This window comes from Mus caroli, chromosome 2, assembly GCF_900094665.2.
Source record: "Mus caroli chromosome 2, CAROLI_EIJ_v1.1, whole genome shotgun sequence".
NCBI lineage: Eukaryota > Metazoa > Chordata > Mammalia > Rodentia > Muridae > Mus > Mus caroli.
In genome coordinates this window covers 13,822,655-13,845,679 of record NC_034571.1, presented here as the reverse complement: position 1 = coordinate 13,845,679, position 23,025 = coordinate 13,822,655, and the positions used below count along the sequence as shown (strand labels likewise).

General features: G+C 38.9%; 1 protein-coding gene across 2 annotated transcripts in view; it reads left to right on the top strand.

Moving 5' to 3' along the window:
• The window catches only part of Nebl (nebulette), a 365,879-nt gene extending 350,354 nt beyond the window's left edge, over positions 1–15,525 (top strand). For both annotated transcript variants that reach the window (XM_021155397.2, XM_029474616.1), the window contains 2 exons: positions 7,700–7,806; positions 9,661–15,525. In XM_021155397.2, the coding sequence (XP_021011056.1) occupies positions 7,700–7,806; positions 9,661–9,837 (284 nt within the window). In that variant the 3' untranslated portion in view covers positions 9,838–15,525. The remainder of the gene's footprint in view (positions 1–7,699; positions 7,807–9,660) is intronic.
• The last annotated feature ends 7,500 nt before the right edge of the window (positions 15,526–23,025 follow it).

Genomic DNA, 23,025 nt, shown 5'->3' with positions numbered 1-23,025 from the left:
CACCTGAGGTTGGTAATTTCTCAGGGTAACATAGGATGATACTGCAATCTGAATGAGAAACAAAGTATCTTCGCTCTCCTTCCCTCCCTCCTGTCCCCCTCTTATTGTCCTCCCTTCTTCTCTCCCTCCCCCCTCCTTCCCTTCCCTTCCTTTCCCTCTCTCCCACTCCCCTTTCCTCTTCCCTCTTTTCTTCTTCTTCCTCCCATCTTACTCTCTGTTCCCCATCTCTCCTTGTCAGAGTCCAAAATGGCCCTGGATATTCAAAGTGGTTATTCAGAAGCTGACCTCGCAGTCCTCTGTGATTATTTTTATTCTATGACAGATTTGGGTTTGGACTTAGATGATAGGCACCAAAGCTTGTGGTCAAACTAGAGTTTGAATGTGGACTTTTAGCCCCAGCAGGTGCAGTGAAAGAGAGGAAGGTTGATGTGGTCAGGGGCCTTCAGTGGCATCATTCCTGGCACCTGATTTCTAGATTTAAGCAATAATTGTCTCCCACAGTGAGGGTTGGGTATGCCTTCCAAACTTCACAGTTTTTGTTGTTGTTGTTTTTTGTTTGTTTGTTTTTTGCTTTTTTTTGTTTTTTGCTTTTCTCTTTTTGTTTTTTTGAGACAGGGTTTCTCTTTATAGCCCTGGCTGTCCTGGTACTCACTCTGTAGACCAGGCTGACCTCGATCTCAGAAATCCACCTGCCTCTGCCTCCTGAGTGCTGGGATTAAAGGCATGGGCCACCACTGTCCAGCTAAAACTTCACAGTTTTAACTAAATTCTAGACTCTGACTATCTTTTAAAATTAAGGTTTATTCACTCCTGGTTTAGTTGGTGGAAAGTCTAAGTAGTTGTCTGATGAGAGCTCATCAACAAAAACAAGCTAACTACAAACTATCTGTCCTCTACTGTGTTCCTGCCTTCTTCAGAAGAAGTAATGAGTTTCTCATAATGCAAAGTTCTCCCTCAGGTTACAGAATATCATGTTGCTGTTGAATCTAGTACAAACCTTGAGGATTTAGGTTCCACTTCAGGTGTATGGCAACCCAGGTGTCATGATGCCTTGAGGTTCTGAAGTTAAACTCAAAGATAAAAGATATGTTTAAAAGCCATTTGAGAGCTGATAGTTCCATGGGTAAAGGTGCTTTTGACCAAGCCTGATGACTTGAGTTTTATTCCTGGGTCTCTGTGAAACTAGAAAGCCTTGTGACTTGGGGAGCCAGTCTAGAACAAGAGTGAGTTTGAGACCTGTCCAAACTACAGAAATCTCATCCTGAGACTGGTAGGAGTAGAACTGTTTTCCTTCCTGCTCTGGGCCTGCATGTTAGGGTACACCTAACTTGTACAACCCTCACCTCTGCCACCCTTGAGGCAGCCATGTAGCCTGATGGCCAAATTACAGGTTTAACTTCCTCTCTCCATATAAGGACTTGCCAAGAAAGCACTTGGAATTCTTCATGCAAATGAAGTATTCCCAGCACCTTGGTACCAGTCAATGGTGTACACTCAGTCTGGAACCCCCTACTCACTCCTAAAGGTTTATATAGCCCTTATTCACCTCCACTAAAGGAGAACTGTTTCACTGAAAGCCTTCTTGGAGAAGGCTGTTTCTCCAGGCACTCATCAGCGATCAAGGTTCTGCATAACACACTGGGTTATGGCTAAGCATCCTTCTTTTCAGTCAGGCCTGGTGAGTAACAGTGCCTGGATACCCCGAAGGCAGAAGCAGACCCAGGCTTGCAGGTCCCACATACTGGAAAGAGAAAACTGATTCCTATAAGTTGTCTTCTGTTTTCTACAAGCACGTCATTGCATGCACCTCAAAAATCAATATTGTAAAAAATTAAAAGCTATTTGAGCAAAAACTGCCACATTATTTTGGAGTGTGGTAGTGGGGGTGCTATATTTTATTTTATTTTATTTTATTTATTTATTTTTTTTTGGTTTTTTGAGACAGGGTTTCTCTGTATAGCCCTGGCTGTCCTGGAACTCACTTTGTAGACCAGGCTGGCCTCGAACTCAGAAATCCGCCTGCCTCTGCCTCCCGAGTGCTGGGACTAAAGGCGTGCGCCACCACGCCCGGCTTATTTTATTTTTAAAAAATCATCAGTCCCAAATGTCTCAGCCACCTTGCTCCTGGACAGAAGGGATCTAGATAGGACTTAAGTCATTAATAATCCACTTTCAAATAAACAGCATTCCTTTTTCTTCTTAGAAATGCTTTCCTGATTGTCAAAATGAAGATTCATTGTTCTAAAACCCAAACCCAAACATACTCTCCTTAGCTTCTTCCACACGCATTAGTTGATAAATCTGAAGTGCTAGGGAATGATGGCAATGATTTCATTCTGCCGTGTCCTGAACTTGGACAGTTTGGAAAGTTTCTGAAGAACAGTTTTCTGTTTGCTCTGGATTTACAAAACAGCGAACCTCTGAGAGAAAACAAAACCTGAATTATGTTCTCAATTGACATCATATCTACAGCCAATAAAGCCCTTCTCTTCTTTAGCAGTGAGGCTTTGGCCATTTAGGAACCTTTGTTCAGGCTTGGTCTTCAAAGCCTCTACATTGCCTTTGGTGTCCTGTGTCCTGTCCTGCTGTTCTGCTCCAGAGAAGGAGACTCTTCTCCAGCCTTCCTGCTCAACCTTTAATTCTTCAACTTTATTAGTGACATGGGGGCGACACTTATTTTAGATAGTTGTGATAATTATTAACAACCTACAAGCAGCATGTGTACAAAGGGCATTTAACAGTGCTCCTTCTCTTGCTCCACCCTAAATGTGGGTACCTGCCCTAAAGGGACTTACTTGGGGTTAATTTCCCCTTTACTATGAATGCACTCCATTGCTTTGATCTTTGTGCACTTTTATCAACTCCCCCCCCCCTTTCCCCAGTTCTTTCACATTTAGGTTTTAAATCTCCTCAGCTCTTTATTTCAGTTTTATGTTCTTTCCTTTTAATAATAACAATACTTAGGTGCTGGAGAGATGTCTCAGTGGTCAAGAGCATTTATTGCTCTTGAAGAGGACCCAGGCTGAATTCCCAGCACTCATGTGGTGGCTCACAACCATCTGTAACTCCAGTTCTAGGGGAATCCAATTCCCCTTTCTGAGCTGCTTGGGCACCAGATACAGAAATGGTGCACATATATACATAAGTTCAGGCAAAATATTCATATAAATGAATAAACCCAAAATTAAAAAAAATTAACATTTAGTTAGAAAGTATTGAGAGCAGTGGTGTGTGGAAGAACTTCACAGTACAGAGGAAGAGACATTTTTACTTTATAAATATTGTATTATGTTCGCAATTGAGTGTGAGCCTCCAGATCTCTGATCAATATATCTTACCAATGTGAAATAAAGTTGATCATTTTTACTTAATGATTTCCTTAGTCTTTCATTGATCTTTATCAGAGTCCTAGTAGAACTCCTAAACTCTTTAGTGGAATAGTCAACAGATAACAAAGCTTTATGATCCCACAGAAGCTACTAAGGGATTCATGGAAATGAGGATCATCAATGTAGGTGTGATGAGAAACCATAGCACTGGGCAAAGCACACTTACTCTTCAGTGGCTCTTCCTGAGTTCTTGTCCCTGCCTGCCAACCCACACACTCTCAGGACTAAACTGACTGTATTAACAGTACCTGCTGCTTCCCCCACTCTGAAGGGCAGCTCTATAACAGTGTAACAGTGGATTTGAATATAGGGTTTTTTTTTTTCCTTTCAGGTAAATGAGCAAAAGTTTTTAAAAAACCTTCAAAGTTTATGAATAAGTTCAAATAATAAGTAATTAAGAAATTACCAGTCTAAATGCTGAAAAACAAGTTTGAGGTTTTTTAGTCTACATTATTAATTTGTGTATTTAATTGGACATACCCTACATATGTACCCAGAACCAGCTCCCTAATTGACTGAAGTGCTAGCTTCTCAGGGCCATTATAGCTTCAAGAGAGCAAATATTTTGTCATTGCTCTATTCTTGGCCTGCCTAGGACTTAGAAAACAGTCATAATTATTGTAAATAGCGGTAAAGACTCTGTAGCAGGCAAAGCAGCAAGCTGCAGATTTCCTGTTGGGCGCTGGCTCCTCAGAGTTGATGAGGTAAATGAATGTTATTGTTCCAGCTTCCTCTGTTCCCCTCAAGGAAACCTCGTACTTAGCAAGAGTAGGAGCTTGCATATTTATGGTGATTTCATTATTTTTTCCTCATGGGTAGAGATTGATAATATTCCTGACAGTCCTTTGCATTAAATATGTAAATTGAGTTGATAATCTTAACCAGGGCTGTTTTCTGGAAGGATATGATATTTAATCATAGTTTATATATTTAATCACAGGGTTATAGCAATTCTAATCCAAATAAAGATCTCGGCAGTCTGTGTGATGCCCTATCTGGACACTAGGTGCAATTTGTAACAATTAATAATAGAAATTCACTCATGAATTATTAAAAAGAATTCCCCACTCAAACAAATATTATTATAGAGAACATATTACATTTTTAATCTGCTAATCATTAAACTTCTTTAATGTATTGATTTCATGCACCATTAGAATGCACTTGCCATTTATAAATTATTAAATTCACAATAATATCTGCTCATTCTTTTTAATCATAAAAATTGACCTGAACAAATAAACCTATTATAGGCATATACTTAACCTGATTAAACCAAAATGGCAAAATATTATGGGTTTAATAAGCATATATATTGTACATCTTTTCTAATGAATTACATCATTATTCAAAACAAAATGAAGACCATGCTACTGAATGTTTTACTCATAGATATTTTGCTTACAAATGCTTTAAGCATACATACATTTTGAGAAATTTACACAAAGTGGGCTTATGGGTATTTATTTGTTTGTTTATTTTATTGCATCTGTGTTGGGTGGTTTGTCTAGAAATCAGATTTCATCAAGAAAGAAATTATGTCGTTTGTTTTGTTTTGTTGAGTCAGAATCTTGCTTTGTAACTCATGCTTCCCTGAAACAATCTATGCAGATCATCTTGGGCTTAAACTTATCATCCTCCTGCCCCAGACTTCCGATTGATAGTCACAGGCATGCATCACCGTGTTTGGCTCAGAAACTATGTCTTCTGTTGCCCTAATTAGTGTTGAAGATGGTAAAAATCTTGTGAATGCCATTTTGATGTATTTTAACATAGGAAAATGATAGCTACAAAACTTTTTAAAATTATTTTTTATTTTATTCTTTGATAGTTTCATATGTGTTTATAATGAATTTCATTTGTTTGCAATATCCATTAGCCTCCCTCTCCTCTGTTGCCTCTCAGACTGAAACTTTTTCTTTCTTCCCAACAACTCTTTCTTATTTTTATAGTGTGTGTGTGCATGTATGTATGTATGTGTATGTATGTATATATGTATATATATATGAATATATGTTTATGTACTCATATGTATATGTATGTATGTGTGTCTGTGCATGTGACTCACTGGATTAATTAAGTTTAATTATGGTTGCTGCATGAGCATAGGTTAGGGTTATTTACTGGAGCATGGGCGACTTATCAGTGTTATATTCACTGGGGAAAACCAGCCCTACTTCCCTAAGAAACCATTAGCTGCTAATAATCTCTCCAGGAGGGATACAGCCTCATGAGCTTCTCTTACCCATGTTAAATATTGACTGATCAAATCTTATTCAGGTCTTATGCAGGTTACCATAGCTGTAGTGAGTTCCTGGGTATGGTGGCTATGTCATGTTCAGAGGGCATCTTTTGTCATTTAAATTCTTATTTGTTTTGAGAAATGTATTTGTGACTACTGCAGTTATGTCATTTCAACCCCTCCCTTAATCCCTCTCTAATGTCTCCTATCTCCCTTCTGAACCTTGACCCAAAACTGTAAAATAAGGGCCCTAAACTGTGAGATATTAAGGGGAGAACAAAGGAGGAGAAAGTAAAGAAGACAGAAAGGCAGACTCAAGAGGTCTATGTGAGCAGATGACTCCTATCAGGAAGTTTGATAAAATTACAGCATCCTATATATACTGGTGCAAGGGCAAATAGGCCAGAGTCAACAGATAGCTATCACACAACGGGATGGAGTCAGCAGGAAACCAATCAATCAAGGAACCAAAACTCTTAATTCTTTCTGGCCTTGGCTCCAGCCCCAGACCACAGCTTGTCAAGTGTGCTCTTGGACAAGGACACAGAACTAGCTTTCTTGTCTTTTCATCGGGGCCTCTACAAAAGGGGGCTTGGATGGGCCTACCCCCCAACACTACTCTTTCTTAAATTTATAAATCCTCTATAATTGTTATTGTTTTATACACAAACACACACACACACACACACACACACACACACACACATCCCATTTTGTTTTGCTCATATGTGTATGTGTTTAGGGATGACCACAGGATTATACAACCTATCAGGGCCTGTCCCTGAAGAAGCCTGTTCTCCCTCTTTTAACAGCCATTGATAGGTCTTCATTGGGGGTGCGGCCCTGTGAAATTTTCCCATACATATTGGCATGTGAACTAGAATTATCATTATGCAGGTTTTGTTTAGACAGCTATGTTGTTTTATAGGTCAGGTTTTCTAGCACATCTAGAAGATGCCACATAGCAACATATGTCCTGGTCTTTTGGCTCTTAGAATTTTTTTGCCTTCTCTTCTGAGGTTCCCTGAACCTTAGGTGTAGGGATTTTGTTTTAGACATACCAAATGAGGCTAAGAACCCCATGCTGTGTTTATACAGCACATTTCCCAGCATCTGCTCTTACATTCTTTCTGGCCCCCACTTCCATGGTGTTCCTTAACATTGGAGGGGATAGTATAACCATAGACCCAAGCATTCTACCTTCACTTATTCAGGTGGTCTGATTTCTCAATTCTCAGTAAAAGTAAAAAATCAACCTACTTATTTAAAAGGATTTCATATGCTCTAAATACAGGTTTCTTTAAAGAGTGTTTATTGGCGGGATTAAGTGCTGAAGAAACATCACGTATGGCTAAACATGTTGGGATTACCAGTTTTGTTAAGCTGTCTGTCTTTGAATATGTACTACATGTCCATGTATCCTTGTGAGAACATTGATGCTCTGCCATGGATTTTGGGTCTAATTAAATCCCTTTATATGCTCATTTTCTTTTATTTTGTTTTATTGTTTCTTTTAAATGTCGAATGAATTAAGGGGCCAAATAAGCATGATTTCTGCTAAGAGTGTGATAATTTTTTTGTTTAACTTATTTTGTTTTACCATAGCATCTTCAATAGAGTAGCAGAAATATCAAAAACAAAATTGACTGACATTTTGAGATCCTGACATAGGGGGAGTCAGTTTTTGTAATGGTGTGATTCCTGGTGAGTACATCACACTCTCAAGAATGATTAGGCAGCACAAATTGGACATGAGGGGCTAAAATAAAGAAATAGACAACAAAAATGGAAGAAAACTCAAAATTTTGAGAGAGGATTTGGGGAAAGGTATGGAATTTAAAAAGCATTAATAAAAATTCTTTAAAGAAACAGTTAACTGCATGGTAAATTGATTTTTAAATTAACATCTTTAATACTAAGATTTGGACTAATCTGGAGACTGCCTGTACTGTTGCCACTTGGATTTCACAGGACAATGAAGACAGTTTGTTTTACTGGGAGCGCTTCATTCAGGTTTGGCAGAATATTTGAAGGTTAACCTATAATGTCTCTGTGTGTCCGTGTGCAGCACCTGTTCTTCCTGGAGCTTACCAGCAGAGCCATTCCCAAGGCTATGGGTACATGCATCAGACCAGCATGTCGTCCATGAGGTCAATGCAGCATTCAGCAAATCTAGTAAGTGCTGACTTCAAACACTCCTGCCATCCACGAGTTTAGCTCTGTGATAGAGTGCTTGTGAAAAGTGGGGAAAATAGACCAACAATGACATGGTATCACTATGTATATAGTCCTTTCAATGGAAGCAAAACAATTGCAGAGGTAAAATGATGAGAGAAATTATATTAGTAAACATCACAACAAACAATAAAACAAACAAGACATCTTCTAGTTATGAGATCTTTTTTAGTTACTTTTATGTTACTGTGATAAAACACCATGACCAAAAACGTTATAGAGGGACGAGTTTATTTGGGCTTTGTTCCAGGTATATAAGAGCCCATCAGGGCAAAGAGGCATATTGGCTGGAACAGGAAGCCAAGAGAGCATATCTCAACTGTAAGCACAAAGCAGAGAGGGTAAAGTGGAACTAGGGCAAGGATATATTCTCCCAAGTCAACCTGTGGTGACATACTTTCTCTAGAAAGGCCATACTCCCTAAACCTTGTCACAATTAGAGATCAAATATTCAAATACCTTAGCCTATGGAGAACATTTTTCATTTAAACTACCACAGCATCCTAATTTTTACTTCATAATTGGGAAATATCCAGTTATGATCTTCATCCAGGCCTAAGAAGGGTCAGGTATATGATACTCATGTTAAAAGAGTTAACCTTAATGTTAATCATAATGGTCTCAGTTGTCTAATGGACATAGACTAGCATAAGTTTCAATGTTATGATTAAGGAACATTTGGTCAGAATGTTTAAGGAACATCATGAGACTGTAAAGAAGCAGTCAATAGATATTCTACTAAAAGTATTAAGTAGATATTCCAGTTACTCTGATCTGCCAGGCATTGTTTGTATCCAGGTACTGAAATGCCCTGCTATACTCCCAAATCTGTTCAAATAAGGTATGTCAGTTTAAAGTCTATTGAGAATAGTATCCTTCAAACATGCCTGTTAGAAGCCTTGAAATACTCATCAGTAAGTTCAAAGTTCAGAAGTGAAACTTGCTTTGTGCTCATACTTGGTGTTTCATGCTGAGATTGCTTCAATATTTAGAAGCAGGAGACAAGAAAATAATTGCTTTCAGGTCTACTGTGTGCCATCCAGTTACCTGTTTCCTTAATCTATGAATATTCTTGGCTTTGAGGTTTATTGGTTATTAATATTAGACAAACTCTTAGACTTGAACTAAAACAAATATAAAAATGCAATTTAAGTTTTTTCACTGTAATAAAAATTTCTTTATATGTATCTCAAAAATCAGATGTTTATGTAGGGAATTCATGACCCTGTCATCTGATATGTATAATGTTTAAGTAAATGGATGAGTTCTATAATATTTTTTAGGGGGGGAACAAAAATTCTTAGTATTTACTTAGGAAAAGTTCACTTTCTGTGCAAGGGGGAAGCCATTGGCAGAGAGCCACTAAACTACAGGCCTGCTGTTAATGAGGGAGGGAGAGGCTTAATCTCCTGAAGAATGAAGGGAACTGAAGAAAATCTACATCATCTAAGGCTTCTGGGATTTTTTTTTTTTTTTTTTTTTTTTTTGCATGCAGGACCTGGTGTTACTCCTTTGAAGGTTACTTTTAGAGAGCACACTATTTTATTTATTGCCTTTTAAAGTTAAGCTACTGTGCTATCTTTCTGGACCCTTACTTTGACCTTAAATATGTTTCCTCTAGATGGACAAAGTTAAGATTTATAGAATAGGTGAGACACCTGGTTTTCAGCTTCCCAAAGATAGCAACACCTGCAAACACTCATACTCATCGCGTGTGTGGCGGTTGGTTATAGTCCAGATTTGTATCTTTTCCTACTTTAGAATACCACATACAATCACTTCATTCTTTTTCAGAGGACCTACCGCGCCATGTACGATTATAGCGCCCAGGATGAAGATGAGGTCTCCTTCCGAGATGGTGACTACATTGTCAACGTGCAGCCCATTGATGATGGCTGGATGTATGGCACCGTGCAGAGAACCGGGAGAACGGGCATGCTCCCAGCAAATTACATTGAGTTTGTGAATTAATTCTTTCTCCTTGCCCTTTGAGCTTTATTATGATGTATTCCAAACTCAATCTTTTTAAAAGATAGATGATACTTTTCAGATAACTTGGCAATTATTTTACAATAATGTATCCTTACTTTGACAATTAGACACACAGGTACCAGGAAAAAAGGAATTGACTTTCAGGCTGGAAATGGCAGCATCCATAGTAATTCCTGTAAACAAAACCATTAGGTCTGGAGACCTGGTGCTGCTAATTGTGTTTGTGGTTTCATTCAATTGGCTATCCAACCCTTCCGGGAAATGTATTTTTGTAGTCTTTGATAGAGATGTTGATTGTCCCTTAAGTGTAACAAATGTATGAAATTTCTTAGCTGTCACTTGGAATCATCCATAGCTAATTCTCATAGTCCAGCAACACATCCAATAATTTAAAAACTGTTCAGCTTTTAAATCATTGGATAATTTTCAATTCAAGGGAAAATCGCCTAATATAATAAATAAATGGAAACAGTGGCAGAATGGGTCTGGTTAAAATCATATTGACTGTAGCCTTAGGGAGTTGGCAGGGAACTTAGCCTTTCCCTAGGCTGAGCAGGAGCTATTTAGTTCTCTTGTACTTCATGGTGTAGCCTATCTCCATTTCTGTTCTGTGGAGCAGTGCATCTGCTCAGGTCCCCAGAATGTCAGGACCAGGTAACTTCCCAGCTTCTCTGCAAAGGGCAAAGTCTAATGTCATCTGTATTATGTCACCAGTAGCCTCTATCCTGTTGCATGTCTGTGGGTGTGAGCTTCTGTAACATGGCTACATCTGTAACAGCTGCTAGCCCATCCTTGTTACTAAAGTCAACCGTATGGCCCACTCTCTCCCTGCCCTTCTTCTAGTTGCCCGCTCATTGGAAAACATCTGGAAAAGTTACTTGAGGCTTTCTTGCTGCATTACACTCTAGTTTTGAAAGACTCACACACCTTAGGAACTACATATATACTCTAGTAAATAGGAGACTTAGTATTTACTGGATAGCTTTCACTCACTTAATGCCACCATTGATTTAAAAGTGGAGGGAATTGAACAGCCTCCACCGTAAGCGGAAATGGAGTATAAAGTAGCTGAAAACCAAAAAACACAGAACAGCAAAGGTTTGCTCACAGTTAGACAATCTGGTCTTATAGTTTGGTAATCAGTCTTCAAATGCTGGGATAGAAATCTGGCCATTAAATATGTTCATTAAAAGGCTTCCTTTCCTCATTCCTGTCTTTGTTTTCTAAGTCACCTTCCTGGTTAGATTTTAAAAAGTCATGCGTGATTTTTTTTTGGTGGGGAAGGATGTCTAACAGATAATCCACTAAGGAAGAAATCAGTGTCCGGTTTTGAGTAGTATTCAGGACTCACACACTTGTGAGTAAACTTGTCTGAAATCTGCAGTTGAGGTCACCTGGATGTTGACATTTATTGCAACTCTGTTTTTTTTTTTTTCATAGTGCCTCTTACTGTGAATTGCAGCTGGGTGGCATTCTTGTGGGCTCTGAAAATGAAGAGAGCCAAGTCACAAAATTATAAGAGGATAGTGCGACTGTGGGAATATCTACGTCACACAATATGCTTAAAGAAATAAACAAAGCATCCACAACAAAAACCATTTAAATGAAGTGTTTATGAGGCCAAAGCCCAATGCTGGTTCATGGAAATCTTTAGAAAGTGAGCCCATACGTTTGAAAAATATTAGTTTTCTTAGATTTGCTTTAAGGAAAAGTTTTGTCACACTAAGCTGTATTTCTGTGATACAGATAGAAACTTGAAAAGGACAATTCTGCAAATAACTAGAGATTTTTCTGGAGAGGTTGTTTTTATAGACTCATAAGTAAGTAGCTTACCTAATCTTCATGTAATTTAAGTGACCAATCATTATTAACTTTCCTAACAGCTTTCACGTCTTGAACACACACACCTACAAAGACAAACTGCACTTGCAATAATTTGCAAAAATCTGTGTCCTAAAAACAAGGGTGACGAGTTGCTTCATTTTTGTGATATGTCTTTTATGCTTCCCGAGGCAGACCATGTGTGTGTGTGTGTGTGTGTGTGTGTGACTATTTTTTCAAAAGTAATCATTAATTAAAATGTCAGGATAAATGCAGGGCAGGTATGATTTTGATCATAGTATATGTGTAGGAATCTCAACAGAAGCGGACTTTGAAATGATGCTTAACATTTGCTTGTCCCCACAACGTAGTGACTCTATGGTCCATGTTTTTGCCACTCATTAATTTCAAAGTCAGACTTGATGAGTGTGAGAGTCAGTACATATTTAGGAAATAGCTGTTGTAAATATTGAGCTTTGCATAATGTTTGCTTAGCAAGATATTTCTGTTTCAAGTCTTTCAGAATTAAGATATGATCTGGAGCCGGCAGCTGTGGCTCATGCCTTTAATCTCAGCACTTGGGAGGCAGAGGCAGGCAGATTTCTGAGTTCGAGGCCAGCCAGGTCTACAGAGTGAGTTCCAGGACAGCCAGTTTTCCATACAGACCAAGGCAGAGAAATATATGGCATGCTTTCGAGATTTTGCATCGAGCCTAGATGTGTCATAGCCAGGTGCCATCTTTTGCAGCATCTTTTTAAGAAATACTATATTCTTAGCACCTTTTTTGCTTTCCACATGCCTCCCTCCCACGTGCAGTTTGGCAGCCAATATGTCACATGTGACATTGACAGCAATAGAAGGAATTAAGAACAAGCCCCTCCCTTAGAAATAGGAGTCAAAGGAGACTAAATGCCAAGCACAGGAGCACGTACCTCTTCTTCTCTGACGGATTCCAAGCTTGCCAGAAGCACAAGAAGCTGCTTGATACACTTCTCAAAGTCTCTGAAAACAAATGTATTTGGTTCACATTCCTCTTGAGAAAAGTTTAGGAACTTGATATAATGCTTTTGCTATGAGCTTTTGTAGTAGATTTAAGAAAAACCATTTCTTGTTATCTAGAAAGCTTTTTCTTTCTAACCTGTGACAAAATATCTTCCTATCTTCATTTTGCTTGCACATCTGCAGCACAGCCCAGTTTGCAACTTTGATCTGGTTTTCATTTTCCATGGAGGCTCTGCCTCTTCCCATGTCTCCCGGCCTCCACACAGCACCCAGGAATGTCTAAGCACAATTTCTACAAGCATCCTGTAAGGGGGATGGATGAGATTAGTCCAGTTTCTCTCTTGCTACTAGTTCCTTTGCTTGAAGATGATGAAGATGTTTTTAGTTATAGATCCTCTCTGTGCTGGAGGCCTATAACATGATAGGAATTAGGGGAAAACCTTTTCCATAATTGAGAGCAAGTGACACACCTACTTTTCAGGTTCATCCACCTCCAGTGGAATGTTTTCAGTCAAATGAGAAAGAAAATATATGTGATCTTTAATAATACAGCCCTATATTCAGTAGATGCAGTTTATATTAAGGTTACAATATAAATATATACAAAATAGGTGCCTTTTTGATTATGCTTGTTTATCACTATGGTCTTGGAAAGGAAACCAAGCAAGCAAGCAAGCAAGCTTCTGCATATTCTATAATAATATTTTATGATACATGATCAATATTTTTGTGGTAAGAAGTGGGATACCCTTGAAAGAAAGATACTACAGGTGGTAGCTAGTTGTATTTTCCTTCTAAAGGTTTATAAGACTAGAAAATGCTGACTTATTCAATTTTCTGAGAAGTTGATTTTCTGTGGATTTATATATAGTTGAGATATATAGGCATTAAGTTTAGGTTTGGGGTTTAAAATAATTATGGTGAGATAGACTAGTTATATTATGAGGCTGAATTCACTGCATAATTGAACTTTATGACCTGATTATATTTTAACTGTTTGCCTATGATAATCTGTTTGTGGCTTGTGTTGCGCTGATAATCTAAATTATCATTGCATTGTATGGGGTAATAAAACATGATGACAGAGCTTCAGTTAAGCAGGAAGCTATGTAAACCTTTAAAGATGCTAAAAATGAAAGTATTTCTGAAGTATTCCATGCTCCTTAGGACCTTTCTCCAGGCAAGTAGCTGTCAATAACTGATGACCAAAAAAGTCAAGCTCTGTGAAACTTCTGTGATCATCATTCCAGGATGTGTAAGACCACTAGAATCCTTATGCCTGGAAACTTCTCTGAGCAAGCGTCCTTCCCAATCATCTGTAACTTCAGTATATCTACAAGAGCTCCCCATGCTTATTGTGTCTGGTGTATTGTATCCTGGTTGCATAGCACACACGTCACTGTTGTCAACTATTGATTGTTAAAGATGATTTCCTTTAAAGGAAAGAGAAAACTGCATCGCAGCATCCTTCCTTCCTGTCCATACAATGAATTGCTGAGCATTTTGGAAGTTGCAACAAGTGTGTAACAGGCATGATATTTGTGGAACTGTTGGTTTCTGACCTGTGATAAAAACACAAATTTGAATGATGTAGTTTGGCTTCTGTTTGCTTTGAAATATGCACAGTTGTGGTTTGTGATTAATTTGCAAAATTGTACTAACTTTGAGAACATAATGATTTTGAAAGAAGCATTACATGTTTTTCCCCCAATGGAAGGGTATCACAGAATGATATAAGGTTATTAGTATAATTTGGCATTTGTTATGCAAGTTGTGAACACCAGCTATTAAAATATATTTTAGTAGAAATGCTTTAATTCATGTTGTTTTCCTCTACACTGTGAATCTTAAGCCTTGGTGGACCAGAGACACATTGTGATGTCCAAAGGACTAACCTATGCAAATGAGTTCACATCTTATATTGATATCACAATAAACATGTGATAAGGCATTATTTCTCCTCATAATGTACAGCAGTATTGAAATAACAAAGGAAGCCCAGCCTCCCATGTATTGCACTGTAGTCCCTCACAATCCCTTCAAGGCTACTGAAATCATTAGCATTTATGTAAATCAGACTGATATCAACTAAAGGGACTTGAATGATTCTGGACAGAAAATGACGGACAAGCATCTTGACTGGATTTCATAGAACTATGTTCTCACATACTCTCTGTTCAGGGTCTTGGTATTCTGTGTCTTCTATCTGTATTTGTAAAGCCTTATGATGAATTGATTTCCAATCAACACACTCAGTTTGCTTAAATAAATTCAGGATGTAACAGAATGGTTCTACATCTTTGCTGTCACGTGGTTCCTAGGAGACCAGGCCATTGGATGCATGTAGCCCAGTGGGCATTCCTACTGTTGGCTCACATGCAGGCATAGCAAAGGCTCATGAAGACTTGGTGTATTTATTTTTAAGTGCTATGGAGAATATGATTTTCCCCATGAAACTAACACACATTTAAGAAATAATTATATACTTTTTAATCCCACAATCTTTCTGATGTTTATACCCAAGTATTGCTGGGATGCATCCTGGTAGCTAACTTTTTTTCAAAACTAAAGTCTTCACTGGCCTGGTGTTAGTTTCCTTGTATTTGAAAGATGAAAGTAGCAACAGAAGCAACTTGGAGGAGGGAAAGGGCACGGATTGATACTCTGATCTTTCATCAAAGAATGTCTATCATAGAACATAATTGCTTCTTTTCTCATGTTTCTGTATCACAGAACATAATTGCTTCTTTTCTCACAGTTTTCTCATAACTGAAAAGACAGGTAGTTCCAATTTTTACCCTCATCTACACTTCAATAAATTGGATCTTGGCTTTATTGTGTGAATCTCTGGCATAATCTTTTCAAACTATAAACTGATAAATCTTGTAGACTGATGCACACATTTCAAACAGGTCAACGGAGAAGCTTAGCAAATGGCATTTGCAAATAGAGTAAACACTTCTACCAAATCTTGATTGTTCTGTTTTTTTTCATATTCTGTAAGTTTGGGTTGAATATCTGTGGTATTACGAATCAAACACACTCATGATTTTTGAAATTATAAAGTGAACAACACAGGTATTTATTCATGTGAAGAACTTACTATCCCTTCCTTCTTCCATGACTTACTTTCATTTCATGATTATAACTGTACTCTTTGAAATCTGAGCCATAAAGAAAATGAATAATTGACATATAATAATCTATGTTTCAAATGTCTTATGTTTATTATTTTATTATTTTTAATTTTAAGAATTTGGAAGTTAATTAAAGAACTGAGATGTGGCTGGGTACTAGATTCTTACCAAAGCAAATCTCTACAAATACATCCAGATATAATACCCTGGAAAGCAGATGAAAGGGAAATCTTTATTATTTTCACAATGACTTTTGTGATGGCAGAAAACTGGATCAAGTTCAAGGGTGAGCTTCAACTTTTTTTCTGTAGTTCTAAGCAAAAGCCTTTGGCCTCTGTCTATCACATTTTTTATTTGTAAGCAGTAGACATTTGATGATAAGGGAGAGTAGGAGAATGGACTCAGGGTGAAAGTCAAAACTAGAACAAAGGGCCCAGGTGCTGGCTTGGGTTTATGTCATGGCGTTTTGATCTTTGGGTTTTCCCCTTTAGTTTTGGGATAGTGACCATGGAAGAGAATAGTAGACTAAAACAGAGATGTGAGTGAAATCTGATTGTCTACTACTTCAGTTGAGAAAAAGAGAGTGCTTCTGCACTTTCATGTTAGTTTTGAGATTGCTCTTTCAGTGGACATGTTTCTGATTCTTGACCCACACTAGTCTAGTTTTCTATTTTTGTCTTTTTCTAGTGTGGCTGCTAACTAAAGGACAGATGTTCCAGGCTGGTACTCATTCTGTGTGTGTCATCACATTCTGTCTCATGTGACTCTCACATCCCTGTCCACAGTTGGCTAGGTCAAGGTGATCCAGGAGGGATGCCAAAGAGTCTTGTCCATCAGGGATAAGAGTGACAATTTGCTTAGGTATCCCAAATATGTCAAAGTTTAAATAAAGAAGGTAGTTAACTGGTTATACTATTTAACACTGTTAAGAATTTAGCTTTATTAGTAGGCATAGGCTAAGATAAGATTTGGGGGAGTTAGAGAATGCTAATTTCTTTTGGTTTTTCTTTTTTATTAATTAATTTTGCTTTGGCTTTTTCATATGTGTATACGTACATTGAATATACTCTCAACCTCAGCCCTCTTATCTCCCTTTCACTTCGGTCATCCCCTCCTCTTCCCCTCAGACCATTTCCCTACAGACATGCCTTTTTGTTTAGTTTTGTGGCCTACTCACTTTTAGCTAAGATCATGGTCATGATTTGATTTTAACCATCACGGTATTCTATGTGGTCATCAGAGACTTGTAGGCTCATGGCTTGGCATACAACTTAACACAGTGACTCCCCCAGAATCCCTCAGCTGCCAATAATTCAGCAGGAAAGAATTAGGACCCCTGAGATCCTCCCCTATCCATGATTGGCTATTGACAGGCACTCTCTTTTTAAGGTCCAGTGCAGGCAGCGGTGACTGCTGTGAAGTCATGTTTTCAATAGCCATGCCATGTGCTGAAGCCAGCATTTCTCAGTACCTCCCTGCTTTTACATGCTTATCATTCTCCCTTTCATAGGATGAAGATGTTCTCTGAGACTTAGATGGGGTTGTATAAAGGTCCTGTTTAGGCGTTACCTTCTAAACATCTTATGCAGCCATGAGTTTCTTCATTTTGTGCACAGAGAGGCTTCTCTGATTAAGGATTACAGTAGCATTTGTCTATTGGTATGAACAATTTAGACTATAGTTTGGTGCCCTATGAATTTAGCTAAACAGCAGTGTCAAGGTCCCTTGTACGGTCTATGACTCTACAGTCATGAGATTTTGACTAGGTTTACAGTACTAGGCATGTATTCCCTCCTAATCTAAGAACAAACATAGTTGATTACCTCCATAACAGCTGTGCCACTATCATTGATGTCTAAATGTTCAACAAAGTGTGGAATGGCTGGGGTCAGATAGAGGACTGAAATTGAACTATTTGCAGACATTCTTAAGAAACCATTCTCTCATAACTACTCAGTGACAGTGCTTGATTAAAGGGATAAGTAGGAACTACAGTTCACTCCCTCCACATTTAAGTTTTCAGAGTTACATATGTTCAAGGCAACTTTCTCTCCAACCATTCAGGTTGGTAATGGGAGACTGATGCCAGGCAACTGACTGCACATTTCTGTACTTGATTACTTAGAGTTGTAAAGGTTGAGCTGTGGACATCAGGGAGGGCTTGGAAAACATATCCAAGTAGGGACTGTTTAACCTGAGCTCTGGGAGCTTTGTGAAGAGCTGACAGTTGAAGTTCTTTGCACCACTGGACACATGGGAAGATTCAGTCACTGGTGGGCAGGAGCAGGATTATACCAGCCTTCAAATTATACCAGCCTAAAATTGCACATTGTTTTCATATTTAATAAAATTAAATCTTTGGTGGGAAAATGTTGTGTGTGAATTTGTGTGTTAACACACCCTTTTCACTATAGTTATGGCTTATATTAATGAAAGACTCAGAAATTTGTTGGGATATATATATATATATATATATATATATATATATATATACATATATATATATATATACACACAAAGACATATACATATGTATATATATGTATACACACACACACATATATATATACATATATATATGTGTATATATATATCTTCACAGTCATGATAGTGTAACTAGTTATTTCATAGGTTTTCCTGTATTTCCATTACCTCTCTGGATGGTTTTGGAAAGTATATATTGACTGAGCCTGTTTACCATACAAACATTGACTAACATGCAACTTCTGCCTTGTTTTAGAATTCACAGATTCTGGGACTGTCATTTATATCTAATGTACAGTACGAGATAGGTATCCTACGTTAACTGGGCAGTGCAGGGGGAAATTAATTACAGTGCATGTAAGTTGTTAGTATTTATTTAGACTCTCACGTTCCTCTAAGGTAGATCATAGTCTTTTTAAATTATAGCAAGAATGTTGCATAGAGATCTCCTTTTAAAGCCTGACATTGTACTTGCATATTATAGGTTTTTACATATGAAATTATTGATTGGCCATATTTGATTCCCTTAATCAATACCTAATGAGAACACCTATTTGTATTTGCACACATTTCCTGGTATGTACATTTTTCTTTTAGAAAAAAGTTTTGGCTTCCAAGACTGTGGAACATAAAGTAATTTATGGCCCCTACACCTGCCGTACTTATGGAAAAGTACTCTGATTTTGAAATGTTTCTGTTTGCATTGGAATGGCCAGTTGCATTTAACTTTTTTTAAAAAAAGGAATTTGAAATTGAATTACATTAATTTTCCATACAATATATTTTTGATTATGATTTCCCTGTCCCTCAGCTCCTCTCAGGTCCTCCCCACACCTGACAGCATTGCACTGATGTTCACCTAAAGCAGGGAGGAGAATTACTGCTCATCCACAGAGTCCCTCCTTGTCCCTTCTCTGCAGTGGCACAGCTGTCATCACCAAAGAAAGATAGCTCAGGAAACCAGTGGCCTTTAATGAATCTTTAAGCCAGGTGAATCTAGTGAAGACAGTTTGAGCAAGAGTCCCGACAGTGTCCAGACACTCAGGGTATAGTTAGAAAGGCAGAGTCTCATTTTCTTGAAGATTCTGTCACTCACTGCAAGTTGAGATAATGCCAAATCTTCAGGATACTATCAGGTAGTTGGGACATGTTTTCCTGTTTCACATTTAGCACGCAGGGGTAATCATGGTCTGGACGTAGGACCCAGTCAAGTATCATGGCTACACAGGCAAAGCCAAATTTGTCCAGAGGAGTCAATAGGATTCTGTACTGATGGATGGAGCTCCCCTTTTTAAGTTTTAGCTGATGTGCACTGAAGTTTGGTAATTTTCCATTGGCCATGAGCATGGAAGGTATTTTCTTCTTGTGTGCTATTAGTTTTGCTTTGGCTTTGTAAGTCAGTGGGCAGTCAGCTTAATCTAAGAATGGTTGAGTTCCTCCTTCTGTGGATGACATCATCTTAAAACATCCTGGCATTCTGGTACATTTTGAGACTATGATAAAGTTGAGGATGTTAGGTACTTGAGCTGCTGAAAGAGATGAGAGTAAGGGAAGGGAAATACATACCAGTTCAAGTGGACAGCAGCAGGTCGGTTTCTCCTTATAGCAGCGTAATTACATATAGAGTTCAGTAGAATCTGACCCAAAGGTGGAGAAAGCAGTGGGGACAGACACAATATGACAACAGAGATACCAAACCTCTTCATCATTTTCAGTCACCAGTCTGACTTCAACATGTTCAAATGTAGATTCAGTGATTTTATCAAAAGAGATCTTCATGTTTTTGTGAAGTAATCTAGGCAGTTATTATCATAACTCACAAATGGAGGCTGTTGTCTATTGCAAAGCTATTGTGAAGCTATGATGCATCACCCAGGCCTGTGACCCTAAATGACTGTTTTTTAAGTCAAGCCAGAGCAAGAGAAGCTAGGACAACTTTTTGGATTTTTCCTCTTTTGCTGGAGAGCCATTATGCAGGGATTGTGACTCTGCTTTGACAGTACTGTCTATTTGACATCTGAGTTGATTCCAGGGCATTTCATGGAGTGAGAGGTTTTTCTTCTTTTTTGCCTTCTTCTCCCAAGAACTGTTCATTAGAGCAGACAAAGCTCTCGTCCACCAGAAAATCAAAGCTTTATGTTGTGTGGAGTTAACCGCACAGCAGCTTCATGTCAGGTTGTTGTGATATAATTCCATGCACATTTTTTAAACACCTATGAATACCCACCATGTAATGTCAGCAATGTTCACGCCTGCATTCATAGGTAGATTTGGGGCCAGTTGCAATCAATCACAGCGTCCACAACTGTTTGTGGTATAATTTCATCTTTTCTTTTCTCTCCTTCCCAGATATACTTCTGCTTTTTCAGAGAACATTATATTTTTCTACTTATATACTCATCATATTATTTACAAGAATCAAATTATGACCCTATGCTTCATAACATTAAAAGTAAAATAAAAAAATAATAACAATGAAATGTTGAAGTGAGCATTTTTTAATGTTTTCATTATTTGATTAGGCTAAATTCCTTAAACCCATTAAAAGTCTTTTCAAAGCAGAATGGCTCTATAATTCTAAGGCACTTAATAAAACATTGTTCACTTGTCATTTAGCAAGATTTACCAACAGAGAGCAACAGAAACTTCCATGGACTTATTGTTTTGCAGTTCATTTTCTGTCCCTTTTACTTCCCAGTGTTGTACTTGTTGCATGGGATAGTCAGCACTTGACCATGAGCTTTTTTTTTTTTTTTGATTTTTCGAGACAGGGTTTCTCTGTGTAGCCCTGGCTGTCCTGGCGACCATGAGCTTTTAAAGACTTTTTTACATGTATGGGTAAATTACCCCTGTAGAAAACATGTGTGTGTGTGTGTATTCTTTGCTTGTGTATGAATATAAATGGGTACATGAATGTATGTATGCCTGTGGAGGACAGAGGTTAACACTGGATATCATTCTCTACCTTGTCTTTTGATGTATTCTCTTACTGATTCTAGGTAGAGTCCATCCATTTTTTAAAACTAGCTAGCCAACAAGCCCCAGGGATTCTCCTGCCTCAGCCTCCACAGGAATTACAAATGCTTTTTGGCACACCCACCTGAATTTTGGGGGGGCATGTTAGAGATAAACTCAGATTCTCATTTGTGGAACCATGAAAGGCAGCCTGTTTTCTGATTGAGCTAGGTTTAAACCCCAGAGACCCAGCAGGTGTTACTGCAAGGGATGGAAGGTCATTTGCCATGCCCCCCCAGACACTAGACTCCTGACACAAGACCCCACATCTCCATAATTCTGAGGCCATCAGTCACATAGGGCAACTCCCCAAGCCCCTCGTATTCTGTCTGGAGTACACCACCAGTTACCTGGCAACAGCCAGGTAGGCCTGGCCGACTATAAAAGGGTCAGCTTGCCCTCTCCTCTCCCTCTTACTCTCTTACTCCTGCCTCTCTCTCTCTCTTGTCCTCTTTCTCCACCTCTCTCCACATTCCCTTCCTCCCTCTCTCCACGTGGCCATGGCCAGCCTCTACTTCTCTATTCTCTCCTTCTCTCTGCCTCTCTCTGCCTCTACCATGCTCTTAGCTCCCCTTCCGTAACATCAGGCCCGGCCTGAGAAAAGGTTTCACTCATCACAGCTCTCTGCCATGACAATAAATGCCTTAAAACCATAGATTGTCTCTTCTCATCAGGATCCACTGTGCTGGAGCAATGGAGAAGGTCTTCCTCTAAAGAGCCGTGTCTTACCTCCCGTAGGAAGGCCTCTCAGCGCTTTCAGCCATGGTCACTGCCAAGCCAAGCCAAGCCAAGCCAAGCCAAGCCAAGCCAAGCCAAGCCAAGCCAAGCCAAGCCAAGCCAAGCCAAGCCACCTGCCAGAACAAACCAAGGACCTTGTCTCCCAGCCAGAGCTCTCATCTCCTGCCCTTTTCCCTTTGGCTCAGGGCTAGAGCCAGCCTGTCGGTCCCCACTCTGTTGTCAGCTCTTCCGCAGCACCCAGCAACTTCTGTGGTGCCTGAGAGTCCTAGCCGAACTCTGGCAGTTCTGCGGGGATCCGAGACTGTACTTCTCCACCCCTGGAGCGGGGTCCTGTGCCTTTTCACAGCCCAATGCCTGCACAGTAGTGGAGTGGGGTGCACATAGTCAAATTTCCACGTCCTGCCTCCACGAGCGGCCCTAGCCCTGTGATGGACCGATGCAAGACAACATTTTAATCCACACTCATGCTTGTAGTGTAGGCTCTTTACTTAGCAGACCACCTCTCCAGCGTTCACAGAAAAGCCCTTTGTGATACTAAATAGTATTGTTTTGATTTTCATGAATTTTCCCCTTAACCACAGAAACTCCTTGGGTATTGTGCAAGTTAATTTCATCCTTTCTACATATAAAACTGCTATCTGTTATAAAATCAGGAGTAAACAGATCAGAAGTATTCTCTTGGGGAGAAGAGGGTACAGTGAGGATTCAGCTCTCATGTGTTTGAGATGGGTAAATGAGTGAACACATCAATAGGAAACTCAAAGGAGAAAGAGAACAGAGGGCTAAAGCAAGGTTTTCTTCTCTTCCTCCTCCTCCTCCTCCTCTTCCTCTTCCTCTTCCTCCTCCTCTTCCTCCTCCTCTTCCTCCTCCTCCTCTTTCTTCTTCTTCTTCTTCTTCTTCTTCTTCTTCTTCTTCTTCTTCTTCTTCTTCTTCTTCTTCTTCTTCTTCTTCTTCTTCTTCTTCCTCCTCC